Consider the following 24014-nt stretch of genomic DNA (forward strand, 5'->3'; position numbering starts at 1 on the left):
CTGCAGGTAACGATTTCGTTGCCCATTCTATTTTTTTTCTGCCTATTGGTCTCTTCTGCCTGATCTCCAACTCCTTCTTCCTTTGCCTACCCAGCCCTTGCTCATTCTGTCCCACTCACTGAGGCTGTGTGTCACCCTGAACCCATTCCTCTCCAGCTCTTCTCCTTGCTCCCTGGTACCTAGTCGCCTCTCTGACTATATACTAATATCTGTGTCTGAAGCTCAGCCCTTCCCTTGCTTAGTGACCTCTCCTATTTGTTGAGAATCTGAAAAAGTGTGAGAAATTATCTGAGCAGCCAAGACAGTATTATGTCGAAAATATAGTGAAGATTGTAGAAAAGCCACTCTCGCAGAGGTATTAACTCTTCCTTTAGCCACTGTTGTAACTAGTTTCCCTTGTTTTCCAGTGAATTATGGGTATGTAGCAAGATGGAAATGATACGGCAGGGGGAAGGGTGGCAGTGAGAAATGATGTCTGGCAGTCTGACAGCAATGAGGAGAAAGAAAATTATAAAAAGGATACATGAGAATTCTAAAATAAAACAAACTAGAGTAGTCTTTGGGGATTTTTACAATAAAAGAAAAGCTGAAGCAATGAGCTGTGGTTTGTTTATTTTTGAAGATAGAATATAAATCAGTTAAGAGAAGGCATAGGAGTTTATACTATATTTTAGTAAATTTCCTTCCAAAATGGCAACCATACAAAAATAGGGCTAAATGAATGAAATATAGCCATCTGGACCACTCAGCTTCCCAGAATTACTCATTCTGCCTGTGTAAGGTTATTCAGTCAATATAATTTTTACTTGAACTTAAAATTATCTGAATAATTATAGAAATTTAACAAAGTTCACAACTTTGTCAATAGTTTCCTTCCCTTGAGTGATAGGGAACTACTTAATTTAACTTGAATTGTATCATGTCAATGTATAATATTTCCTTTTAGTGAGGTTGAACTGAAAAGACCCTGATTCCGGGAAAGATTGAGGGCAGGAGGAGAAGGGGACGAGAGAGGATGAGATAGTTGGATGGCATCACTGACTCAATGGACATGAGTTTGGGTAAACTCCCTCCTGAGGGAGGCCTGGCATGCTGCAGTCCATGGGGTCGCAAAGAGTCAGACATGACTGAGCAACTGAACTGAATTGTTTTTTATTTGATTTTAACCACCTGGTTTATATCTGTTAAAAAGTAGAACAATGAAACAGCAAACATTTCATCATCATCCATACTGGTCTTACTATGTATACTCTTCAAACCACTTTTGTATTTGGCCTAATGAATTGAGCAGATTGTATAGCATGCATTTTTTAAAAAAAATTAAGTTAAAACACAAAGCCAAGAAAATACTGTGGCGCTGACCAAGGTCATCAGCTAATATGGAGTAGATCAAAGAACAGAACCAACCTTGTGTGTTGGTAACCTTCCTTAATCTTGGGTTTGGGGGCTTGTTTTCAACTCATCCCTTCATTCTCCTCTCCTTTCTCTTTCCCTCTGCTCACTGGCCACTGACCTCCTAGCTCTTTCCTGACTCTCACTGTCTAGAGCCTCTTGCTGCTGCTAAGTTGCTGCTGCTAAGTCGCTTCAGTCGTGTCCAACTCTGTGTAACCCCATGGATGGAAGCCCACCAGGCTCCCCCGTCCCTGGGATTCTCCAGGCAAGAACACTGGAGTGGGTGGCCATTTCCTTCCCCAATGCAGGAAAGTGAAAAGTGAAAGTGAAGTCAAAATTGCACATGGAATTAGAGTCATGTCTGCATCCCCCTCTCTACCCCACACACAGATGCAGGCAGGTGCACACACACGCCCACACACACATACATATTTTATGAATTGAAGCTATGGTAACAATTATTAAACAAAACAGTTAACACTTTAACAGTATAGTTCACCTCTAAAAGTGTTCAGAAAAGTATACAAATGATTGTCAATGTGGGTGTGGAAAAGCTGTTTTCCTCTACTCAGGTTCTGATTTTAAGACAAAAAAAAGCTTGCATTATTTTGCTCATAAATTTCCCTTTGAGTCTTCTTTAAAATTTATTCCCATCAAGACATTACTATTACTACAACTGTTATTTTACTGAAGGCTGTTTGAACATTGTTTCTTTTTCAGTCTGGTGTTTCATTTAAATGATAGAAGAAAAAATAAAACATTATATAGTATATAGTATATATAGTTCAGTCCATGGGGTCGCTAAGAATCGGACACAACTGAGCGACTTCACTTTCACTTTTCACTTTCATGCATTGGAGAAGGAAATGGCAACCCACTCCAGTGTTCTTGCCTGGAGAATCCCAGGGACAGGGGTGCCTGGTGGGCTGCCATCTATGGGGTCGCGCAGAGTCGGACACGACTGAAGTGACTTAGCAGTAGCAGGAGTATACAGTCCATGGAATTCTCCAGGCCAGAATACTGGAGTGGGAAGCCGTTCCCTTCTCCAGGGTATCTTCCCAATGCAGGGATCGAACCCAGGTCTCCCACATTGCAGGTGGACTCTTTACCGTCTGAGCCACCAGGAATTCATGGCTAATAAAAAACTTTTCAGATGAAAAGTATGTATGGATTAGTGTTTTTCCTCTTTGACCTTTAATAACTGTGTGTATATTTAGTAATGTTTAATATTTTAACTCAGAATATGCTATTTTCTTTTAATTATTAAATGCTTCATATTATTTTAGAAAGCCAATTAGTATTTTTCACCTCTGTGAAATCTCATATATTTTGTGATATAACAAAGAAATAATAAATGACATTTTTCAGTCCACTATGTCAGTCCATTTTGTGCCAGTATTAGCAAACTTGTACACATAAAATTTCATGACCGTTAAATGAGTGAAAAGGTGAAATTATCATAGAGTTTAGAAGTAACTCTTATATTGATTCTCAGTATAACATAAGATCACATAAAAATGGTGGCAGTAATTATTTCCTTGCGTCTCATAAAATGAGACCAAATTATATATAACCTAAGTAATGAGGCAGTAAAACTCATGGGTGTTTTCCCCCAGGGAATTTTTTGTTTTCCTAATAACCAGTTTATTAGTTAGAACCTCACTCATTGTAAGTGACAGACACCCAGCTTCCATAAGCATAGACACAGGGGGTGATTCATCAATATTAAACCCCATAACAAAATTACGTTGAACACAAGGACACAGCTAATCATAGGAACCAAGCACACAGCTGGCCCTTTCTACCTCTCTCCACAAGTTTTCATTTTCTTTGCTTTCCTATGACCTTGTACCTCACAATCACATATCAGGGAGGGAAAGCCCTTCTTTAGATCTAGCACGTTTCAAGAAAGAGCAGCAACTGACTTAGCTTGAGTAACATGAAGCTTGGGTCTTGTGGGATGGGCAGACCCCGCCCCACACCCTCCGCTTTATAAGCATCATGTCAGATGGAAGAGGAATCAATGCCCAGAAGGAAGAAAGAAGAGAAAAATGTTAGTCCACATGAGTGTTCACCACAAACCAACATTTATCCTTGAATAAATTATAAACGTGCCAGGGACTGTTTCCTGAAATTCTCATCACAACTCTTTGAGGTATGAGTACTTTACTACCCATTTGACAGATGAGGAAACTGAGACTTTGTGATATTTGGATGCATACTGTCACATCCGAAATGCCAACTCAGGCTTGTCACATCCCTTGTTGGCTTTAACCATCATAGCAAACTATCTTAGCTATATTTGTCTACTTATAAAAAATGAGTATAACAGTTAATATGCTTTTACCTTCATTCTTACTTTTCCTTTACTGAACTATTAGGTTGCTTATTAAAATGATGTACCCGTTCAGCTGATTTCCTAGCACCAAGGGAGAAGGTGTTTAGGCAATATTAGACTTTGTCTTTTTAATTTTCATATAAAAACTGGAAGGATAAATAATTGCTTTCAGGTCTATAGACCAAGGGAATAATTTAATTAGCTTCTTAAGTCCAAATTAGATTATTAAAGTTGTCATGCATGAAAAAGCACAGAAACATATAATGTTACTTCCATTTTCAGTGTTAACTACAGAGCAGCAACGTGATCCTCCCCATTTTAAGGTTCCATAATGTATGGATGGTTGTACTGAATCCACTCTTCAACTTTCCTAAAATATAACAAACTAGTTGAGTAGCCCTATGAATTGGATAAAAATTTCAAAACCTTTTTTGCATGCTAATGAATACCATCATAGTGAAATTCAATTTAAATCTATCAAATTCTTGATGAAGATTTATATGAGAACAAAGGTTAATTTGATGGACATAGCATTTTAAATTAATTGTTTACCATCTGTTATGGTCTTTCATCACCATTATGGCTATACATAAATCACATGTGCCTCATAAAAAAAGATGGCAATAATTTACATGTATGTATTTTATTGAAATTAACATCTGGGGTGTCACTCTCTGATTTAAACATAAAGACTAGGAGGAGACAACGCTTTCAGTGTGGTGTGTTTTTTTCTTCCTGTTGTTATTGCTGCTCATCTTGAAAGCTGGTGTCCTCAAGAGTGATTTGGAGGCTTTACTATCTTTTAAAAAATGTAATCCTAGCCAAGGAGTAAATTCTCCACTTTAAACTTCTCATTTTGAAAGTACGTAAACTTAGGACGTGCTTAACTTCTTTAGTGAGAAGCGCTAAGCTTGAATAGAAAGCCTGGGACTTCTTTGTATGTTGATGGGTCATTAGCTGCTATGTTCCTCAGGGAAGCAGCCTGGGGAGAGATGGGCAGCAATGTGGCAACAAATGCGAGACTGCTAATAGAAGATTCCTGTCCTCTAATCTTTAAAGTGGATTTTTTCCAAAACAAAGAAATATCGTACATACATCTTTTTATTTCCTTGACCAGTACTTATTGAAAGCCCACCTTGTACCAGGTCGTGTTCTAGATGCTGGGGAGACAGCAGTGAACAAAACACATCTTTGCCTTCCTGGAACTTACAGTCCCAGCTTCTCTTCTCCACCTCTCAGGACCACTCCCCTGTTTCCAGTGACCTGTTTATAGCTGTCTAGCACTCAAAACTGACTTGAATAAGTTATAAAATTACCATTGGTATTAGGAAATTCAGGGAATATTCCATTACAGAACATTGAAAGCTGGGTCTCAAGTGTCTTAGCTAGATCTGTCCCAGGGCCATTCTGCTATTTCTACCTTTTTCCTTGGCGGTTAACCTTCTTAATGGTCTCTTCATTTTTTATCCTTAGCCCTATGCTAGGTTTATTTGCTTTGGCCCACTTTGAGAGAAGGGTAGCACATTAAAGTATTCAGACTCTAGCTCTGCCTTCATTGATTTCTGCTCTGAAGTGCTGTTCATCCCTCTCCACCCTGTGGTCTCTGTTCCTATTCTCTCCATCCACCCCACCTCCACCCCTGACTCTCATTCATAGCTTGTATTTTGGTATTTGTGAAAGATTTTCCCTAAATCTCTTTACTGTAGAGTTCTTGACCTAAATGTTTCTGTTCACTGTCTTCTTTCTCTTAAGGATTTGGCAAATTCCTTGGCAGCATGATGGATCCTTATCATGTTTATCATATACCTACTGAAAGACTTAGGCTTATACATTATCAGGTTAATCTGCTCTGGGTATCGTCTTACTATTGTCATCCTTATAATGTATTAGATGAATATGATGAGGAATATTACAGTAATCAGATGCTGGCACTCGATGGTGCACTTGTAATCTGGTTCCTAATGAACTGTTGTCACCAGTCATCATGCAGAAAAGGAAATGGGCAGGGTCCTCTTCAACACTGATCATTTCAGAGAGATTAAATTCATCTTAATCATGTAATCAGAAACTTTGAGAAGAACGTATTTTCCATTATCTTAATCAGAAACATCTTCTGGTTATGAAGGAGACAGAAAAACAGAATGGGGCTAAAGAGGGAGACAGAGTGAAGTCTAGTCTCTAGATATATGAGGAAGCTTTGTTTTTTTTTTCTTGTGAATTCTTGTTGGCTAATCAGCTTAGTTTGCTTATGTGAAAAATCTCTAGAGATAGCTAAACCTCCCAGATGTAGCTAAATCATTTTAAAAAAGAAAGAAATTAACCTTTCCTGAAGCTTTTCTGTCAGGCATGTGTCAATAGCCTTATAGATATTAACTCAAGTTCAAAGAGGTAAGGAATATATCTATGCTATGAAGATATAACTAGTTAGCATTGGATTGGCATACAAACTAATCCTTCCTTGCACCAAATTGTCCACGGGATGAAAAGGCTACTCTGGAGAATTTTTGTCCTCTACTTGTTTGTCTTAACATGTCCTCTTTATCTCTTGATGAAGTATAAGAAGATTATAGATACATGCAAAAAATAAGCAAACAGTACAAATGAGATGAAATTACCATACTTTAAATGACTGCATAAGCTTTATCCTTCTCTTTCACAGTAAAAAAATGATGACAATTAATGGAAATGCTTTAATGGGTTTAGGGTGAAGGAAGAAAAAAATAAGTGGAAAGATTTCCATTTAAAATTATGCAGTTGAATATTCTCAATAAAGAGTAAACTTGAAAATTCCATTCAGAAAATTGAAAATTTCAATTCAGTAAATATATATATATTGAAGACATACTAGTCTCTAGACCGAATGCTGTAAAACCAAGATGAGCAGAAACAAACATGCATGACATAAAGCTTTAGAATCTAAGAATAAAAAGTCACTATGGAGATTATGTGTTAATTCCAAAATTGAGAAAGAAAATATGACAAATGTGGGAAATCTTTATTTAAAATAACTGAACTGATTCTAATTTCTACAGGTTTCTATGGTATCTCATAGGGGCAACATATATTTCAATGTTTTTAAGTGTAAAAAAATTTATAAGTACACAAAAGAGGGAAAAAAATATTTTTCCCTCTAATGTGAGACTTCTTTGAGACACACAGTGGCTTTGTTTTTCTTCTATAATTGAATTTTAGAGGTAAAAGGGGCCCTGTGTAAAATCTTTTCCCAGCATGAGAACATAGAGTTCCCACTGATAAAGCAGGTCATCTAGCTCACCTGGGAGCCAAGGGCAGGGTGGGAGCAGTGCTGATTGCAAGTCTTAGTCCCTGCTTCCGGTCCAGGTTTGTTTCCCATCTGTATTCCAGTGAAGCGTAGAATACAGGGTAGAAAGAGCGCGGTGTAAGTGCCATCCAATTAATTTGCATATTTGAAGAATAAAGGTCACTGGACCTGACAGAAAGCTTCAGGGTTGGTCATTCCTTTCTCTGCTCTTTCTCTTGTTTCTCCTTCCTAAAAGATAGTTATCTACTCTTTATTAAATGTTTTGTAACACAATAAATTAATTTCTATTTTAATTATATAAATATAAAGTAAATATGTTAATATTTATAATACTTTATAACACATTATACTATATATAATGATAAAGTAAAAATGTTAGTTGCTCAATTGAGTCTGACTCTTTGGACTGTAGCCCGCCAGGCTCCCCTGTCCATGGAATTCTCCAGGCAAGAATGCTGGAGTGGGTTGCCATTCCCTTCTTCAGGGAATCTTCCCAACCCAGGGATGAAACGCGGGTCTCCTGCATTGTAGGCAGTTTCTTTCCTTTTGAGCCTATAATACAATTATAAATATAAAATTAAATACAGTCCCATCCTCAGAGATAAATAGGATGGCTTAAAGGGAGAAGAATGGGAGAATGGAGAGCAAAGCAAAGTATTCCCTCTCAAAAACATACACACACACACACCAGGGAGTAGGAAAGTGACCTAGGAAAAGTGCTTCTGGTCTGTGAATTGTCACTAAATTTACTTGGTTTTATCCTACTGTTTTCTCTGTCTATTGGCCTCTATTACTGCCTTTTCAAATGCAAATTAGATTCCCCTCTTATCACCAACCTTCATTTGCTTTCCCACCTTCAATAGTTAGCGCCCTGCTCTGCATGGGAATGACACAACAGCTCAATGGGGTGGAAACACTCTGTCCAGCAGCAGTGACCAGAGAAATCAATTTATAATCCAATGCACTGACACTGCTCCATCCTAGCAACAATTACTGTTACTTGGGGAGCTTTTTAAAATATATCCATGCGTCCCTTCACCCTTGACCAACTAAGCCAGAATCTTTTAATACTTGGTCCTTGGGGATCAGCATTTAAAAACAAACAAGTAAACAGACAGACTCTCTCCTGGACGTTTCTAGTATGTTACCAGAATTCCACACCACTGGTCGAAGAGATTCTCCGCTCTTGCATGAGGGTCTTGAAATTTACTGCAAAATATCTGGTTGGAAAATTTGAAGCGAACTTCGTCCTTTGATTTTCAAGTAACAGAAGGTGTTTTTTTTTTGTTTTTTTTTTTAAGTCTGGATATCCCTTTATTATTTTCATCTTTTATGCTTTCTTTCTGTTTTGATTTGATTTATTCTATTTTCTTAGCCCAAATTGTCATAAATTGGGATTTCACATGTTGCTTCTTATTACCTATTTTACAAAAGTTCTGGAAGGTTTTTGTTTGGCTTTGTACTTTGCTCTGTTCTTGGTTTAAAGTATATATTAAACTGAGATTGTTGCTGCAACAGGAGGCACTTTTATTCTGATTCTGTGATTAGTTAATATGCTTTCTTTCTGGCAAACAGATGGTGAATTGAATGTAGAACTTTTCCTTTGAGTAGCTGCTTGAGTGGGGATTTTATTATAAATACCACAGAAGGACTGCTCAATAAAAAGACTTTACGTTAAATGAAGACAAAAAGTCACAGCCAGAGTTGGCTATTTTGTCACAGGACAAAGAAGCTGTGTGCCTCCCTACCAGGTTATTCAGTGACTGACTTAGAAACAGTTTTTACTTTATCTAGAGAAAATAATCATAATTAAGTTGTCTCTTCTGAAATTGGCACTGTATTATGTTTTTTACAAAAGTCAATAAAGCAAGAGTGTTTAAAATATATCTTTCAAAAAATTCAAGTGATTTATTAACAAGTACAGCTGTTGCCATCATAAAAATTATTGACTCCCTTTCTTATCAGGCTAAGAATGATTTTTTCTCTTACACATAGCATGTTATATTTATATAAAATATGAATAGTATTTATTAATATAACATATTTTTTGATTTATAAAAAATCTTGAAGCATTAAGGATTTAAATAAAGTTGCCTTTTTAATGATGTACCCATCCTCACAAAGTCTTTTTTTTTTAATCAAGAACCTTGAAACCCTGACCTGTAACAAGTTTGAAAAATTTTTTCTCCAGGATTCTTAACTCCCTTCCCTCACCATTGTACTGGATTGTGTATCTAATTCTAAGCAGTCCTGAAAGCTGGGCTCGAATTCACTTATTTTCCTTATTTATCTTTTACTAGTATACTCAATCTGTCTATCATAACATTGTCTCTTCTTATAATCAATTCATCTGCTAAGGGATTGGTCATGTTTCTGTGTAGCCTCATATCCTTCAGCAGCACACTCGAAGTTCTTGGGTTTCTAAACTCTTCATCATCCATGTCATTCCTGGAGATTTATTATAGCTGTTTACATTTAAACACTGAGGTCTAGAAATTTCTGGAAGCTGGTTGTGGTGGTTGTTCACTACACAAGTTGTGTCCGATTCTCTGCGACCCCATGATCTGCAGCACACCAGGCTTCCCTCTCTTTCACGATCTCCCTGAGTTTGCTCAAACTCATGTCCATTGAGTCAGTGATGCCATCCAACCATCTTATCCTCTGTCACTGCCTTCTCCTCTTGCCCTCAGTCTTTCCCAGCATCAGGGTCTTTCCCAGTGAACTGGCTCTTCTGGAAACTTAGATAAAATTAAATGTTCTGTCCATTTTGTCTCGACTTTTAAATAATATTTAAATAAAGACAGGCAGACAGATGTGTGTTGCATAGAAAAGTTACAGTTTAGAAGGGCTTGCTTCCGTGCATCTTATCAGAAGTTTTGATGAACTTCAGTGCATTTTATGAGTGGTGTGAGTGTTTTGAGGTGAAGTGGATGTCGCTAATGTGATTGATACTAAAAGATGGGATGTTATTACAGAGAAGAATATGCACTTCTATCCTAAAGTAATATACAGTTTGTTTACCTTGTTCTGACTTGCCTCTCTGTTTCCACGGGACAAGCATGAGAACCATCAAACCAGCTGCTAGAAAGGAAAGGAGGCATCCTAGGGTGTTAAGGGTAGTGAGGCTCAGGATTGTTTAGATGGAGATCTCTACCTGCTTCAGGAGTGTCTCTTCTACGACCATCCAGTTCCCCTGTCCTTGTCTTGCCAGCTTCTCATCGCTGTTTCTAACTCTTGGCTTTCAACCTGACTTTGATTTCTATTTGCTTGTCTTCTGGATTCTTACCCTCTCTTACCGCCCCTGTCCTGTGGCAGCATCTTGCATTATGCTTGCCCTTTCCTGTCTGAAAAGTCTACTTTATTTCAGAAATTCTTCAACTCCCGTTGATGATAATGCTAAATCACTTTAGTCTGACTCTTTGCAACTCCAGGGACTGTAGCCCACCAGGCTCCTCTGTCCGAGGGATTCTCCAGGCAAGAATACTGGAGTGGGTTGATGTGTCCACCTCTAGGGGATCGTCCCAACCCAGGGATTGAATCTGCTTCTCTTTTGTCTCCTGCATTGGCAGGTGGGTTCTTTACCACTTGAGGAAGCCCAAGTTCTGTTGGTCTATTAAATATTTAGGGTGGTCCTTGAAGTCTTGCTGTCTTTTTGTTGAAGTATGTGTGGTTGTGTTATACTTCTAGGCTACAGAGAATGACTTGTATTAAAGATGAACTAACTGCCAGATTCAGCCATGATGAAGAATCTATGATATGTTATTTATATTTGTTATATGTTATTTGATATGTCAGTAGTTTTTTTTTGTAACATGATAAATTAATCTTATTTTCTCAAAGTTTCCCTCATGACTTAAAGCTGTTTCTCTCCCAATTATCTTTCCCATTTCTCTAGAGAACAATAAAAAACTAACAAAAAGCTGTCTTTGGATTTTACTTCACCAAATTTGTGTTAAAGAAAAATTGCTTTATTTCTTGAGTTGCTACATTTCAAGGTTTGCAAATATATTAAAATTCAAAAGTCACCAAAACCACAGGGCTGCTTATTACCCTGAGTGGCTCTTGTCTATTTTGAAGAAGAGCAGGGATAAGTAGAAGCAGTATGGAGACAGTTTTTCTTACTCTGGCTAATGTAGCTTAGGTGCTATCCTTTGAAAGGTGGTATTTACACTTGACTATAAGAAAGTAGAGTTGACCAGTCATCCAAATATTCTTTTTTTTTATTTTTTCTAAATTACAGAATTGACTCCTGAGGAGAAAGCCCAAAAGATTGCCAAAGCCATGCGCAAGCAGTCTTCTGAAGTCAAAGAGAAGTGGGAAACTCTAAATGCTGTTACTAGCAGTTGGCAAAAGCAAGTGGACAAGGCGTTGGAAAAGCTCAGAGACCTGCAGGGAGCGATGGATGACTTGGATGCTGACCTGAAGGAGGCAGAGGCTGTGCGGAATGGCTGGAAGCCCGTGGGAGACTTGCTCATTGACTCACTTCAGGACCACATTGAGAAAACCATGGTCAGCATCCCTGCCTCAGATAAAGGGTTTTAAGAAATCCTTTCCCTGGTGGCTCAGAGGGTAAAGAGTCTGCAATACAGGAGACTCAGGTTTGATCTCTGGGTCAGGAAGATCCCCTGGAGAAGGAAATGGCAACCCACTCCAGTATTCTTGCTTGGAGAATCCCTGTGGACAGAGGAGCCTGGCAGGCTACAGTCCATGAGGTCAGGAAGAGTCAGACAGGACTGAGCAACTTCACTTTATTGTTAAATATAACACAAATAAGGAGAGCCACATACATTATATAAATTGTTACAAAGGATTGTTATAAGGCCGACACTGTGACAACATCCACCAAAATCAGGATATAGAACTTTTCTAGACACAACAGATGTTTTCCATATGCCCCTCACCATCAGAACTCCCCTCCCCACCAAAACAGCAACAAAGGTGACTTTTACAATACTTTACTTTCATTTCGTGATATACATTTTCACCCAGCTGTGAATTCCTAATCAGTATAGATTTAGTTTTATCTGTTTTTGTAAGAATACTTTAAAGTCCCTTTTAATCTCCAGATTTCCCCTCTATCTTTTATTTTCTCTGCAAGGTATTTGTTGAAGAAACTGAATTGTTTCCTTTATAGTGTTTTTCACAATGTGGCTCTTACAGAATGGCATCCACATGAGGTAGTCTGGCAGGTTGCTTTTTAAATGGGTGGTTGGATTTAGAGGTTTAATCAAAAGTGTACTGTTCTACTGGGCATTCTTTACTAATTATCTTATTGTCTCAGTATATAATGAAGAATTATTTTAGCTATAAATTCTGTTTGTAATATTGCCCAGAGTTAAGGATGTTAGACTTCTGGTCTAGATTCTCTTTGGCTCTTGTATTCTAGGACATATCCAGAAAAGAGATTAGTGGAATTTAGGCAGTAAAAGACACAAATAAATAGATTTAGAATGTATTGGGATTTGTGAAAAAGTAAAAGTCTTCGTCTCTCAGTCGTGTCTGACTCTTTGTGATCGCATGGACTGTAGCCTACCAGGCTCTTCTGTCCATGAAATTCTCCAGGAAAGAATGCTGGAGTGAGTTGCCATTCTCTTATTCAGGGGATCTTCCCAACCCAGGGATTGAACCCAGGTCTACCTGCATTGCAGGTAGGTTCTTTAACATCTGAGCCACCAGGGAAGCCATTGAGGTTCATACTAGCACAGTAAACTATATGGGTTTCCCAGGTGAAGCTAGTGGTAAAGAATCTGCCTGTCAATGTAGGAGGCTCAGGGGTTCGATCCCTGGGTCAGGAAGATCTCCTGGAGGAGGAAATGGCAACCCACTCCAGTATTATTGCCTGGAAAATCCAATGGACAGAGGAGCCTGAAGGGCTACAGTCCATAGGGTCCCAAAGAGTCAGGCATGACAAAAGCAGCTTAGCATGCAGTGAACTATATAGTAGGTAGTCATGAAACAAAGAATAAATGAATGACAAATCAGACTGAAAATATCAATATTGTGAATGGGATTTTTATTGCAAAAGATATGCATCTTTTGTGCACAGACATTGGATAATAGTTTCCTTTTTGTTTTGCATGTGGCTGAATAGGAAATAGAAGAAAGGTCTAGGAAATTAACTGAATCCTACTCAGGCAAATTGCATAAGTAGATATATATTTGTGTATAGACATAGGAATAATAATAGCATTTATTGATGCTTAGTACATGCCAAGAACTGTTCTTTAGCCAGTTTGCGTTGGTATCCTTTTTAACTCCCACACCAACCCAGCAAGCTAAGTATTATTATTTTACAAATGATAAAACTATAGATATTGCTTCATGCCCACACAGCTAGAAAATGGTGGGGTTTCAGGATTACTTTCTTGCTCTTCTCTTTCATTGTAGAGACCTCATTGATAATATTGTCTTTAAGCTCAATTTTGATCGACTATTTGAATTTGAATCTTTAAAGGTTACATATTATATTTTAAACAAAATATTTATTATTAAAAAGTATTGGGGTCTGCCATCTTGCCATCTTTCATGGTAAATATACATGTTTCCAGGGACCATGAATTAAGTAGGCTTCTTCATGTAACTGTTCAATCGCTCAGTCGTGGCCGACTCTTTGTGACCCCATGAACCGCAGCACGCCAGGCCTCCCTGTCCATCACCAACTCCCGAGTCCACCCAAACCCATGTCCATTGTGTTGGTGATACCATCCAACCATCTCATCCTCTCCACCTGCCCTCAATCTTTCCCAGCATCAGGGTCTTTTCCAATGAGTCAACTCTTCACATCAGGTGGCCAAAGTATTGGAGTTTCAGCTTCAACATTAGCCCCTCCAATGAACACCCAGGACTGATCTCCTTTAGGATGGATTGGTTGGATCTCCTTGTAGTCCAAGGGACTCTCAAGAATCTTCTCCAACACCACAGTTCAAAAGCATCAATTCTTCGGCGCTTAGCTTTCTTCACAGTCCAACTCTCACATCCACACATGACCAATGGAAAAACCATAGCCTTGACTAGATGGACCTTTGTTGGCAAAGTAATGTCTCTGCTTTTGAATATGCTATCTAGGTTGGTCATAACTTTCCTCCCAAGGAGTAAGCGTCTTTTAATTTCATGGCTGCAGTCACCATCTGCAGTGATTTTGGAGCTCAGAAAAATAAAGTCAGCCGTAGTATCCACAATTCTGAGTTAAGATAGCAAACTGAAAATACAACTTTTTAAGATAGGATAAGTTCTTTGGAAGTTGCACGCTTCTTGTGTTTTAAAAGATGATTTTCAAACACTGAAAAATCGTTAAGCCAACAGATTACAGAAACTATGTTCTGTTGGTTTGCAAAACTGACTCTTGAGTAAGAATTTACCTTTTTGAATTTGAAAGCATCAGTTTTTAATATGGGATGATTAGTGTTGAGGGAAAAATGAAGTTATATCTGGCCTAAAATTTTGGGACTTGTTAATGCCATTTGACTGAAGAAATTACCCACCTCTGCATCCAAAGCCTTCTGTTTACATTTCTGCTTATGTGGGAAAGTTAGGAAAAATACAGTTAATATTTAAGACCAAGGATTAAAATATTTTAACATCTTATTAGGAAAAAAAGAAAATAAAACCTAGGTCTCTTTAAGCCAAATAAATATATTCAAACTTCGGCAGGTTTCATATGTGCTTAAAGAATACTCCTGAAGTTATAGGCAGGTGAAAATAAGTTCTGATTATTGTTAAATATTATTAAATATACCAAAGCAACTGGAAAACAAAATATTTTAGGGTGATTGAATAATTTCAAGTTCCTGAATTATACTTAATCGCTCTTATCTGTGGAGTACACACCTCTGACAGGAGAAGAGCTGAGATTCCCATCTGCCAACAGGCTGCTGGTCAGCACCTTAACACATGCAGATATTTCTGTTTTTATAGCAAAGAAAACCTCATAGATTTTATTCTCGCATGGGAAAATGCAGCCAAATCATGATAAATTTGTTCTTTACATCAGAACACATAGCAGATCTGAAACCATTTTACAATTTGCTTTATTTCAGAAAGTGCCTTAGTTTGGAGCTCTTAAAACCCAAAAGATAAACTTTCTTAATGGAAAGATTCCTTATTACCATAAAATACTGGACCACAAAAACAAAATTAAGCCTAAAATGCATTATTTGTCTGAGGGCTTTTAATGTTTTTACTTGTGGCTTGTAAGAAAAAAGCATAATTTTTATGTTCAGTTCAGTTGCTCAGTTGTGTCCAACTCTTGGCGACCCCATGAACTGCAGCACGCCAGGCCTCCCTGTCCATCACCAACTCCCAGAGTCCACCCAAACCCATGTCCAATGTGTTGGTGATGCCATCCAACCACCTCATCCTCTGTCGTCCCCTTCTCCTCCTGCCCTCAATCTTTCCCAGCATCAGGGTCTTTTCCAATGAAAAGCTCTTCACATCAGGTGGCCAAAGTATTAGAGTTTCAGCTTCAACATCAGTCCTTCCGATGAACACCCAGGACTGATCTCCTATAGGATGGACTGGTTGGATCTCCTTGCAGTCCAAGGGACGCGCAAGAGTCTTTTCCAACACCACAGTTCAAAAGCATCAATTCTTCGGTGCTCAGCTTTCTTTATAGTCCAACTCACATCCATACACGACCACTGGAAAAACCATAGCCTTGGCTAGACGGACCTTTGTTGGCAAAGTAATGTCTCTGCTTTTTAATATGTTGTCTGGGTTGGTCATAACTTTCCTTCCAAGGAGTAAGCATCTTTTAGTTTCATGGCTGCATTCACCATCTACAGTGATTTTGGAGCCCAGAAAAATAAAGTCAGCCACTGTTTCCACTGTTTCCCCATCTATTTGCCATGCAGTGATGGGACTGGATGCTATCATCTTAGTTTTCTGAATGTTGAGTTTTAAGCCAGGTTTTTCACTCTTCTCTTTCACTTTCATCAAGAGGCTCTTTAGTTCTTCTGCACTTTCTGCCATAAGGGTGGTGTCATCTGCATATCTGAGGTTATTGATATTTCTCCTGGCAATCATGATTCCAGCCTGTGCTTCCTCCAGCCCAGTGTTTCTCATGATGTACTCTGCATAGAAGTTAAATAAGCAGGGTGACAATATACAGCCTTGACGTACTCCTTTTCCTATTTGGAACCAGTCTGTTGTTCCATGTCCACTTCTAACTGTTGCTTCCTGACCTGCATATAGGTTTCTCAAGAGGCAGGTCAGGTGGTCTGGTATGCCCATCTCTTTCAGAATTTTCCACAGTTTATTGTGATCCACACAGTCAAAGGCTTTGGCATAGTCAATAAAGCAGAAATAGATGTTTTTCTGGAATTCTCTTACTTTTTCCATGATCCAGCATATGTTGGCAATTTGATCTCTGGTTCCTCTGCCTTTTCTAAAACCAGCTGGAACATCGGGAAGTTCATGGTTTACATACTGCTGAAGCCTGGCTTGCAGAATGTTAAGCATCACTTTACTAGCATGTGAGATGAGTGCAATTGTGTGGTAGTTTGAGCATTCTTGGGCATTGCCTTTCTTTGGGATTGAAATGAAAACTGACCTTTTCCAGTCCTGTGGCCACTGCTGAGTTTTCCACATTTGCTGGCATATTGAGTGCAGCACTTTCACAGCATCATCTTTCAGGATTTGAAATAGCTCAACTGGAATTCCATCACCTCCACTAGCTTTGTTCATAGTGATGCTTTCTAAGGCCCACTTGACTTCACATTCCAGGATGTCTGGCCCTAGGTGGATGATCACACCATTGTGATTATCTGGGTCATGAAGATCTTTTTTGTACAGTTCTTCTGTGTATTCTTGTCACCTCTTCTTAATATCTTCTGCTTCTGTTAGGTCCCTACCATTTCTGTCCTTTATTGAACCCATCTTTGCATGAAATGTTCCCTTGGTATCTCTAATTTTCTTGAAGAGTTCTCTAGTCTTCCCCATTCTATTGTTTTCCTCTATTTCTTTGCATTGATCACTGAGGGAGGCTTTCTTATCTTTGCTTGCTGTTCTTTGGAACTCTGCATTCAAATGGGTATATCTTTCCTTTTCTCCTTTGCTTTTCACTTCCCTTCTTTTCACAGCTATATGTAAGGCCTCCTCAGACAGCCAGTATGCTTTTTTGCATTTCTTTTTCTTGGGGATGGTCTTGATTCCAAGGAAAAAGCTCTTGTCATCTCTAAAATCTGTCTTGAAGTTATAATTTTTAAAGAACTTTCACCATCGTTAGAAATAAAACTGGTTTTTATTTAAAATTATATAAACCTGAGAATATTTTCTAGCATTTTATTTTTCATCTTTAAGGCCTTTAAAATACAAAGATACTGATTTTAAAAGCCGAATCTTATAGTATAAGATCGCCACTGAAGAAAGCATGAAAGATATGAGTTCTGTAATTATTCTCAAACTGAATCTGAGGAAACTCAGGCCTTTTCAAAGTCCAGACTGAAAAATTCTCTTTTCCCACCCCTCTCTATGTCCCATGCTTTTTTTATTAAATACGAATTCTTTAAACCTCTAATGTCTCTGTTATCTTACATCCTTTGTCATTGACCTGTATTTGTGAATTTAGTTGTATACATTCTGTCACCCGTGAATGATCAGCATCTGCAATCATGGAGAAAAACTATCACAAAGTGAATTCCTTCCACCTAGCAGCAATTGTCACATCTTCACGGGCTTCCATTCTTCTTTCTGATTTTGATTTTTTTTTTTTTTTTTTTTACTTTAGGCTTGATTACAGAGTAATTTATTTAACCCCACCACTTCAGTCATTCATTTACAGCTGAAATGAAATGTCAGTCCGAGGCCTAAATTTGAAATGCTAGTGTCTTCAAGGTTCTGGTGACATTTCCTTCTATGTTGACTTCCATGCGCACTGGTTCAGGTGTCAGTTACACAGTTACCTCCGTGGTCTATAGCTTTCATTTTGTCTATGGGCTCCAGATCTGTTCTTCTGACTCTCCAACTTGAGCATCTTCATGTGGTTTTTGGACATGTTCGAGAATTTTGAAATAAACGTATTATCTTTTTTGTTCAAAATTAATTTTGTTTTTAAAAACAAAATTATGTTAGTAATGTTATTTTGATGTTTACCAACCATAATTATTATTTTTAGCCTTTTCACGTTATAAAAAGAGGATTTGGGAAGCGGCTAAAGGTTTCCTTTTTATAAGTACGAGGAGGAAGTAAAATTAATATTGTAGTGTTTTAATAAAACTTTATAGTGTTCAAAAGCACTTTGATATCTATTATGCTTTAGCTAAACTTAGAGTGATGAAAGAGAAGAAGAAATGGGACTGAGACGCATATGCCTGCTCTCTTAAGGGGTGAAAACTGCAGAAACGATGACACTTGAGAGCTTAGTCTAATAGTATGTTCACAACACTTAACGCCTGTATGTTTGGTACACAGTTAATATTTAGCATAACAAAGAATTTAAAATATTCAAGTGTCTTTTAATATCCCACTTCCGTTCCTGGTGCTATATTGGCTCGTGTGTTACTGTTAGTTGCTCAGTTGTGTCTGACTCTTTGTGACCCCATGGAGTGTAACCCACTAGACTCCTCTGTCCATGGGATTCTCCAGGCAAGAATACTGGAGTGGGTAGCCGTTCCTTTCTCCAGGGGATCTTCCTAATGCAGGGATCGTAACCCAGTCTTCAGCATTTCAGGCAGATTCTCTACTGACTTAATCTTGCCTCAAATACCATTTTTGAACCTTCATCATTAGAAATGAACTCTGTCCCTCTTTTATTACTAACTTCGTACTGAGTACTGGAGAGTGTCTATTCTCAGGAAGCTTCCATTATATGGAGGGAGATATTAAAATATGAATGTTTACATTACCAGGAACTAAGAGCTCTAATAAGAAGTAGTATATAAAATCTATAATAAGTGGTTCATATGGCACAATATAATAAAAAATGCCCCCACTGTAAAAGCTGATTTGTGTGTCCAGAGATGTGCAGCTTGGAAATCCTGCCTGGCTTGGAGATGAGGGATAGAAAGCTGGTGAACACGTGGGCAGGGCCTTCAACCAGGACTGGAATAGGAAAGGCCTCTGGGAAATCTTTCCAATAGGTGGGGCATGCCAGTGAGTCTTTCAAGGGATGGATGGAATCTAAGCAAAACTTTATGGGAAAAAAGATACATGAATATAGAGGGGGTTGAAATTATGTGGAGAAAGGAGAAAAATTTGGTGTTTTCATTATTGTTCGTTCTCACAGGACGTATCACTGTCACTGAACCCAAATTTTTTTTGTTTATTTCTCCCTCTTGACATGCATCCCATCAACCCCCACCTGTTCCAGGTCTCTTACTCTGCCCAAAACTGTCATTCCTCAGTTCTAAGCTTCGTTTACTTCTTTTCTGATAGACCCTGCTCTTCCTTCCCTACCTCTAACCACAAAGAAAGGTCTAAAATGACTTTGAAAGAGAGAAAACTTACATCTTAAGTATATAATAGGCATGGATTTTATGGTTAGGAAAGCTTTTTGTACCCACTTTCTAACTTAATTTTAAATAGAGACATTTCAAATTGAGTTTTTGCATCAAGTGAAAAAATATTAAAGTATCCATATGAAAAACTTGGAAAATATGAAAGAAAATTAAAGATAAAATCCAGTCTGAAAATTAGTAAAATGGATAATAATTTTTTCCAGAATAAACAGTATAAATGGAAAATTTGAAGGAAAAACATAATCATTAAATACATAAATCATTTAAATGTGTTTGTGCTATAATTTTTCTCTTCACGCATCTATTTAGATTCTCTGGTTAATAAAGGGGAACTCTGGCTGGAGGTCCTGGTTCTTCAAGACCTCAGTCAAGTCAGTTGTTGAGTGAGCAAGTATCATAGATGACTTTTCAGCTGATCTTGGTGTTTTGTTTTTTATTTATTTATTTTAGGAAATACGGAATACTAGCTTTTGTTTTATTCTTTTCTGATGACGTTATTCTTATGTTCTCTCCTAGGCATTTAGAGAAGAAATTGCACCAATCAACTTAAAAGTTAAAACAATGAATGATTTATCCAGTCAATTGTCTCCTCTTGACTTGCACCCGTCTCTAAAGATGTCTCGCCAGCTCGATGACCTTAATATGCGATGGAAACTTTTGCAGGTGTCAGCTGATTCCTCTTCATAATGCAGGCTCACACTTCGGTCTTTAAGCCCTACCCCACTGTCCTACCACTTGCATCCTTTCCTCGGTCTTTATGAGTTGTATTTAATAATGGATTTCTAGCATATGATGACATTAGATATTTGTCTTTCTGTATCTTAAACCCAAAGGCCTCATTTACTTTTGAATATAGATTTTAATGTAATTTTATAGCATTCTCTTCATAGGATTTTCGTAGAAAATTGCAAAAGGTCAAATAAATCACAGTAATTGAAACCTATGGTAGGTCACAGAAACATTCTTTCCATAATGGCTCATAAAGGAGTCGTTTTTCTTACTTGAATTGTGTTTTGTTTTTGTTTTTGTTTTTCTTTTGAAAAGTTCTCCATCCTTCCATTGCTTGCTTTTTATGTATCTTGCTCATTTTTTTCCAGCTAGCACACTTTAGTATATTGGTATTTTACCTTTAGCTCTTAGATCTTAGTTGCTCTAATGTAGTTGTTTTAATATAGCTGAGCATTTCAGTTTTAAAAGAGTCAAACCAGGAAGAATCTTGTTGAGTGTTACTAATTATCTGCAAGTTACCACATGTTCCAGTCAGTAATTTTTGGCTCAGTCTTTGTAGAGCTTTGTCACAGTGAGTGTCCAGTTTCTAGGAGTCAAAATAATAATTTTTTCCCCTGAAAAGTAGTGGGATAGTTTAAGTGAAAAGTGAAAGTGAAGTCACTCAGTCATGTCCAACTCTTTGCAGCCTCATGGACTATAGCCTACCAGGCTTCTCTGTCCATTGGATTTTCCAGGCAAGAGTACTGGAGTAGGTAGCCATTCCCTTCTCCAGGGAATCTTCCCGACCCAGGGATTGAACTCAGGTCCTCTGCATTCTAGGCAGATTCTTTATCGTCTGAGCCACCAGGAAAGCCCCATGATAGGTCCTGAATTAATTTAACTGTTGAAACACCTAGTGGGTTATATTTTCTTCATGAAATTGAAGAGGTTGTAAATGAGTAAAAAGTATTAAACAGTCTTCTCTGTCTTTGAAAGAATATTCTTTTATTTGAAGACTATTTGAATATTTGAATATTAATCTGGGATTAGTAAAGCAGAATCTGTTAAACTCATACATGCTTTTCTACTGAGTAGAACAGAGAAGCATTTGACTTTTATTCTATTTCAGTTGACTCTCCTCCATTTCTCTAATTCATTATCTTCATACTGGTATTGCTGTGGTCCATCTTGATTCCCTTGCCACTCTGCTTCTATTGTTACCATCTGCAAAGATTAGAAGTCAAGGAATACATTATGCATGAAAAAGTTATTCTTTCATCCTGATCTCTGAGCTTGATAACCACTAGAGCTCAGATGTTGCTGCTGCTGCTTCTGCTAAGTCACTTCAGTCATGTCCGACTCTGTGCGACCCCATAGACAGCAGCCCACCAGGCTCCTCCATCCCTGGGATTCTCCAGGCAAGAATACTGGAGTGGGTTGCCATTTCCTTCTCCAATGCATGCATGCACGCTAAGTTGCTTCAGTTGTGTCCAACTCTGTGCGACCCCATGGACAGCAGCCCACCAGGCTTCTCTGTCCACAGGATTCTCTAGGCAAGAATACTGGAGTGGATTGCTCAGATGGTAGTTGCTGATTAAATATGAGGAGCTCAATTTATGCTGGCTGACAGTGGTGTTAAATTTCAAGAGTAGCATCTTGTGTTCTCTGGAATGTAAAAGTGTGGCATTTGAATGCTTTTGGTCACAACAAACCAAGTACCTGCTAATGTAATTTTGATAGCTAACCAGGAAGAAAAGGAGGTACCCAGTGAGCCAGAGACACACGTTCCATTTAAAGGCAGCTGAAAATAAGATTGGCAATCTAAGTGGAACACCTCACTAGCACTGCTAGACGAAGACCAGGAAGAGGCAATGGAAATTCAGTAGGCTGTGTGCAATTGTTATTGATTTGCAGTTAATTTCTCAGGGTACCAAATCTGCATTTTCAAAATGTAGACAGCTAAGACTGTGTGTAAACAGATAGATAGAGTGTATTATTCACCTGGTATCTACTTGAATACTCCCAAGTCAAGATGATAGACATGAACTTGGAGGAATATAAGTCATCCATATTTATATGTCCTTCCACTCTCCATCTATATCTGTCATCCGTCTCATCATCATTATCATCTATTTTTTCCCCTTGGAAAATTTTAGACTTCTTTTTACAGCCCTTTGTGCCACCTTCCTTACAAAAGAGAGATGAGTAGCCACTGACCTCATGGCCACATCTTTACTTTAGATGCTTTAGAGTGTTACTGCTTTTGACTAAAGTGTTGAATAATGTCAAGACATAGCTTCTGACATCAGATGGATTGGGTGTGAATACTAACATTGCCACATAATAATAACTTTATTTCCTTGAACACCTCTTTAGGTCTCCACATCTTTATCTGTAAAACAATGATTATAATGAGTAATACTTATTCAATGTGAGTTTTGTGAGAGTTAAAAGAATTCACATAAAATACTTAGAAGAGTACCTGGCACTATTTACTGTTACTTGATGTCGAGTCTATTTTCATACCCATACTTTGATTCCAAATTTAGAAGAGTCTGTACCAGCAATCATATCTTGGGCTATAGTACCATTTATTATAGTACTTAAATCAAGCTTATTATTAAGGTCATTGTTTTGAAATCAAATTATTTCTTGTATGTATATGTGCAGGTGTCCGTTGATGATCGCCTTAAACAGCTTCAGGAAGCCCATAGGGATTTTGGACCATCCTCTCAGCATTTTCTCTCTAGTAAGTACCAATAAGCTGACTTCAATTAATGACTTCAATTCATTAATTGAATGAATCAGCGTATTATTTCACTTTAACTCAAGAAACTATATCCTTTGTTATAAATATATGTGCTTTATTAGATGAATATAAAAGAAGAAAATCTCAACATCAGTGACCAATCAATACCCAGTGCTTATTGGCTACTGGTCTATCATCTGGTCATGGTAAGTCTTTGAAGTGAAGCAAAAATTAATTCATCTTTAGCTAGGGTTTTTCACTGAACCATCTGTTGTAATAACTAATATAGTATCCTATTGCTGTGCCATATGCAAAGATTTTGAACTTCACAGCAAAGAAATCATTTTTATATTTAAAATTTTTAAATTAATTTTCCTACTAAAAAATGCATGTTTATTTTCAATGCACCTGGAGACTTAAAAAGAAAAAAAAAAAAGTCCCCGTAAATCTTTGAGAAGATTCTGGTTTATTAGGCTCATTGCAATCATACTTAGCTTCTCTTCTAATTAAATATTGCAGATTTAGCCAAAGCACATATGTAGAGTTTTACGCAATAGTCTTCAACTGAAATTTTTCATTTTGTGAGCTGACTGTTCATGAGATCTTTAATAAGTAATTTGAGCTCTTTATCACTCACTGCTAAGGAAATTAAAGAATATCTGATTCAGAGTCACCCAGATTGAGATTAAAATATTAATTTTCCCTTTTACCAGGACTGTGAAGTCCTGAAAGTTCATTTTTTTATCTTAAAGTTACTAAAATAATACTTATTTCCTCTGATTGCCTTGAGATTTAAATAAGAAAACATACCAAGTTACACAAAACACCTAGCACAGTTCTTGGCACCAGTGCTTTCTCTAAATGGTATTCCTTTCCTTTTCTCTGGAAAACATATGTAAGCAAGCACTTAGTTTAATTTAATTTAAGTGAAGGTTGAAACTTAATGCAAAGCTTATTTTTCCAATTATGGTACCTTTGTATCTACAGCCATAGAAAAAACAAATAATAACACTGTGTCTTCCAACTAAATTTATTACATTTATATTTTCTCTTAATATTCATCATGCTTGATAATTCACTTTACCTCAATTCAAG

General features: G+C 37.6%; 1 protein-coding gene across 1 annotated transcript in view; it reads left to right on the forward strand.

Moving 5' to 3' along the window:
• Positions 1 to 24014, forward strand: part of UTRN (utrophin) — a 556038-nt gene that overhangs the window by 428205 nt on the left and 103819 nt on the right. The window contains 3 exon segments of the mRNA XM_070376815.1: positions 11251 to 11519; positions 19979 to 20125; positions 22841 to 22919. Of these exon segments, the coding sequence (XP_070232916.1) occupies positions 11251 to 11519; positions 19979 to 20125; positions 22841 to 22919 (495 nt within the window).

Source organism: Bos mutus, chromosome 9, assembly GCF_027580195.1.
Source record: "Bos mutus isolate GX-2022 chromosome 9, NWIPB_WYAK_1.1, whole genome shotgun sequence".
NCBI lineage: Eukaryota > Metazoa > Chordata > Mammalia > Artiodactyla > Bovidae > Bos > Bos mutus.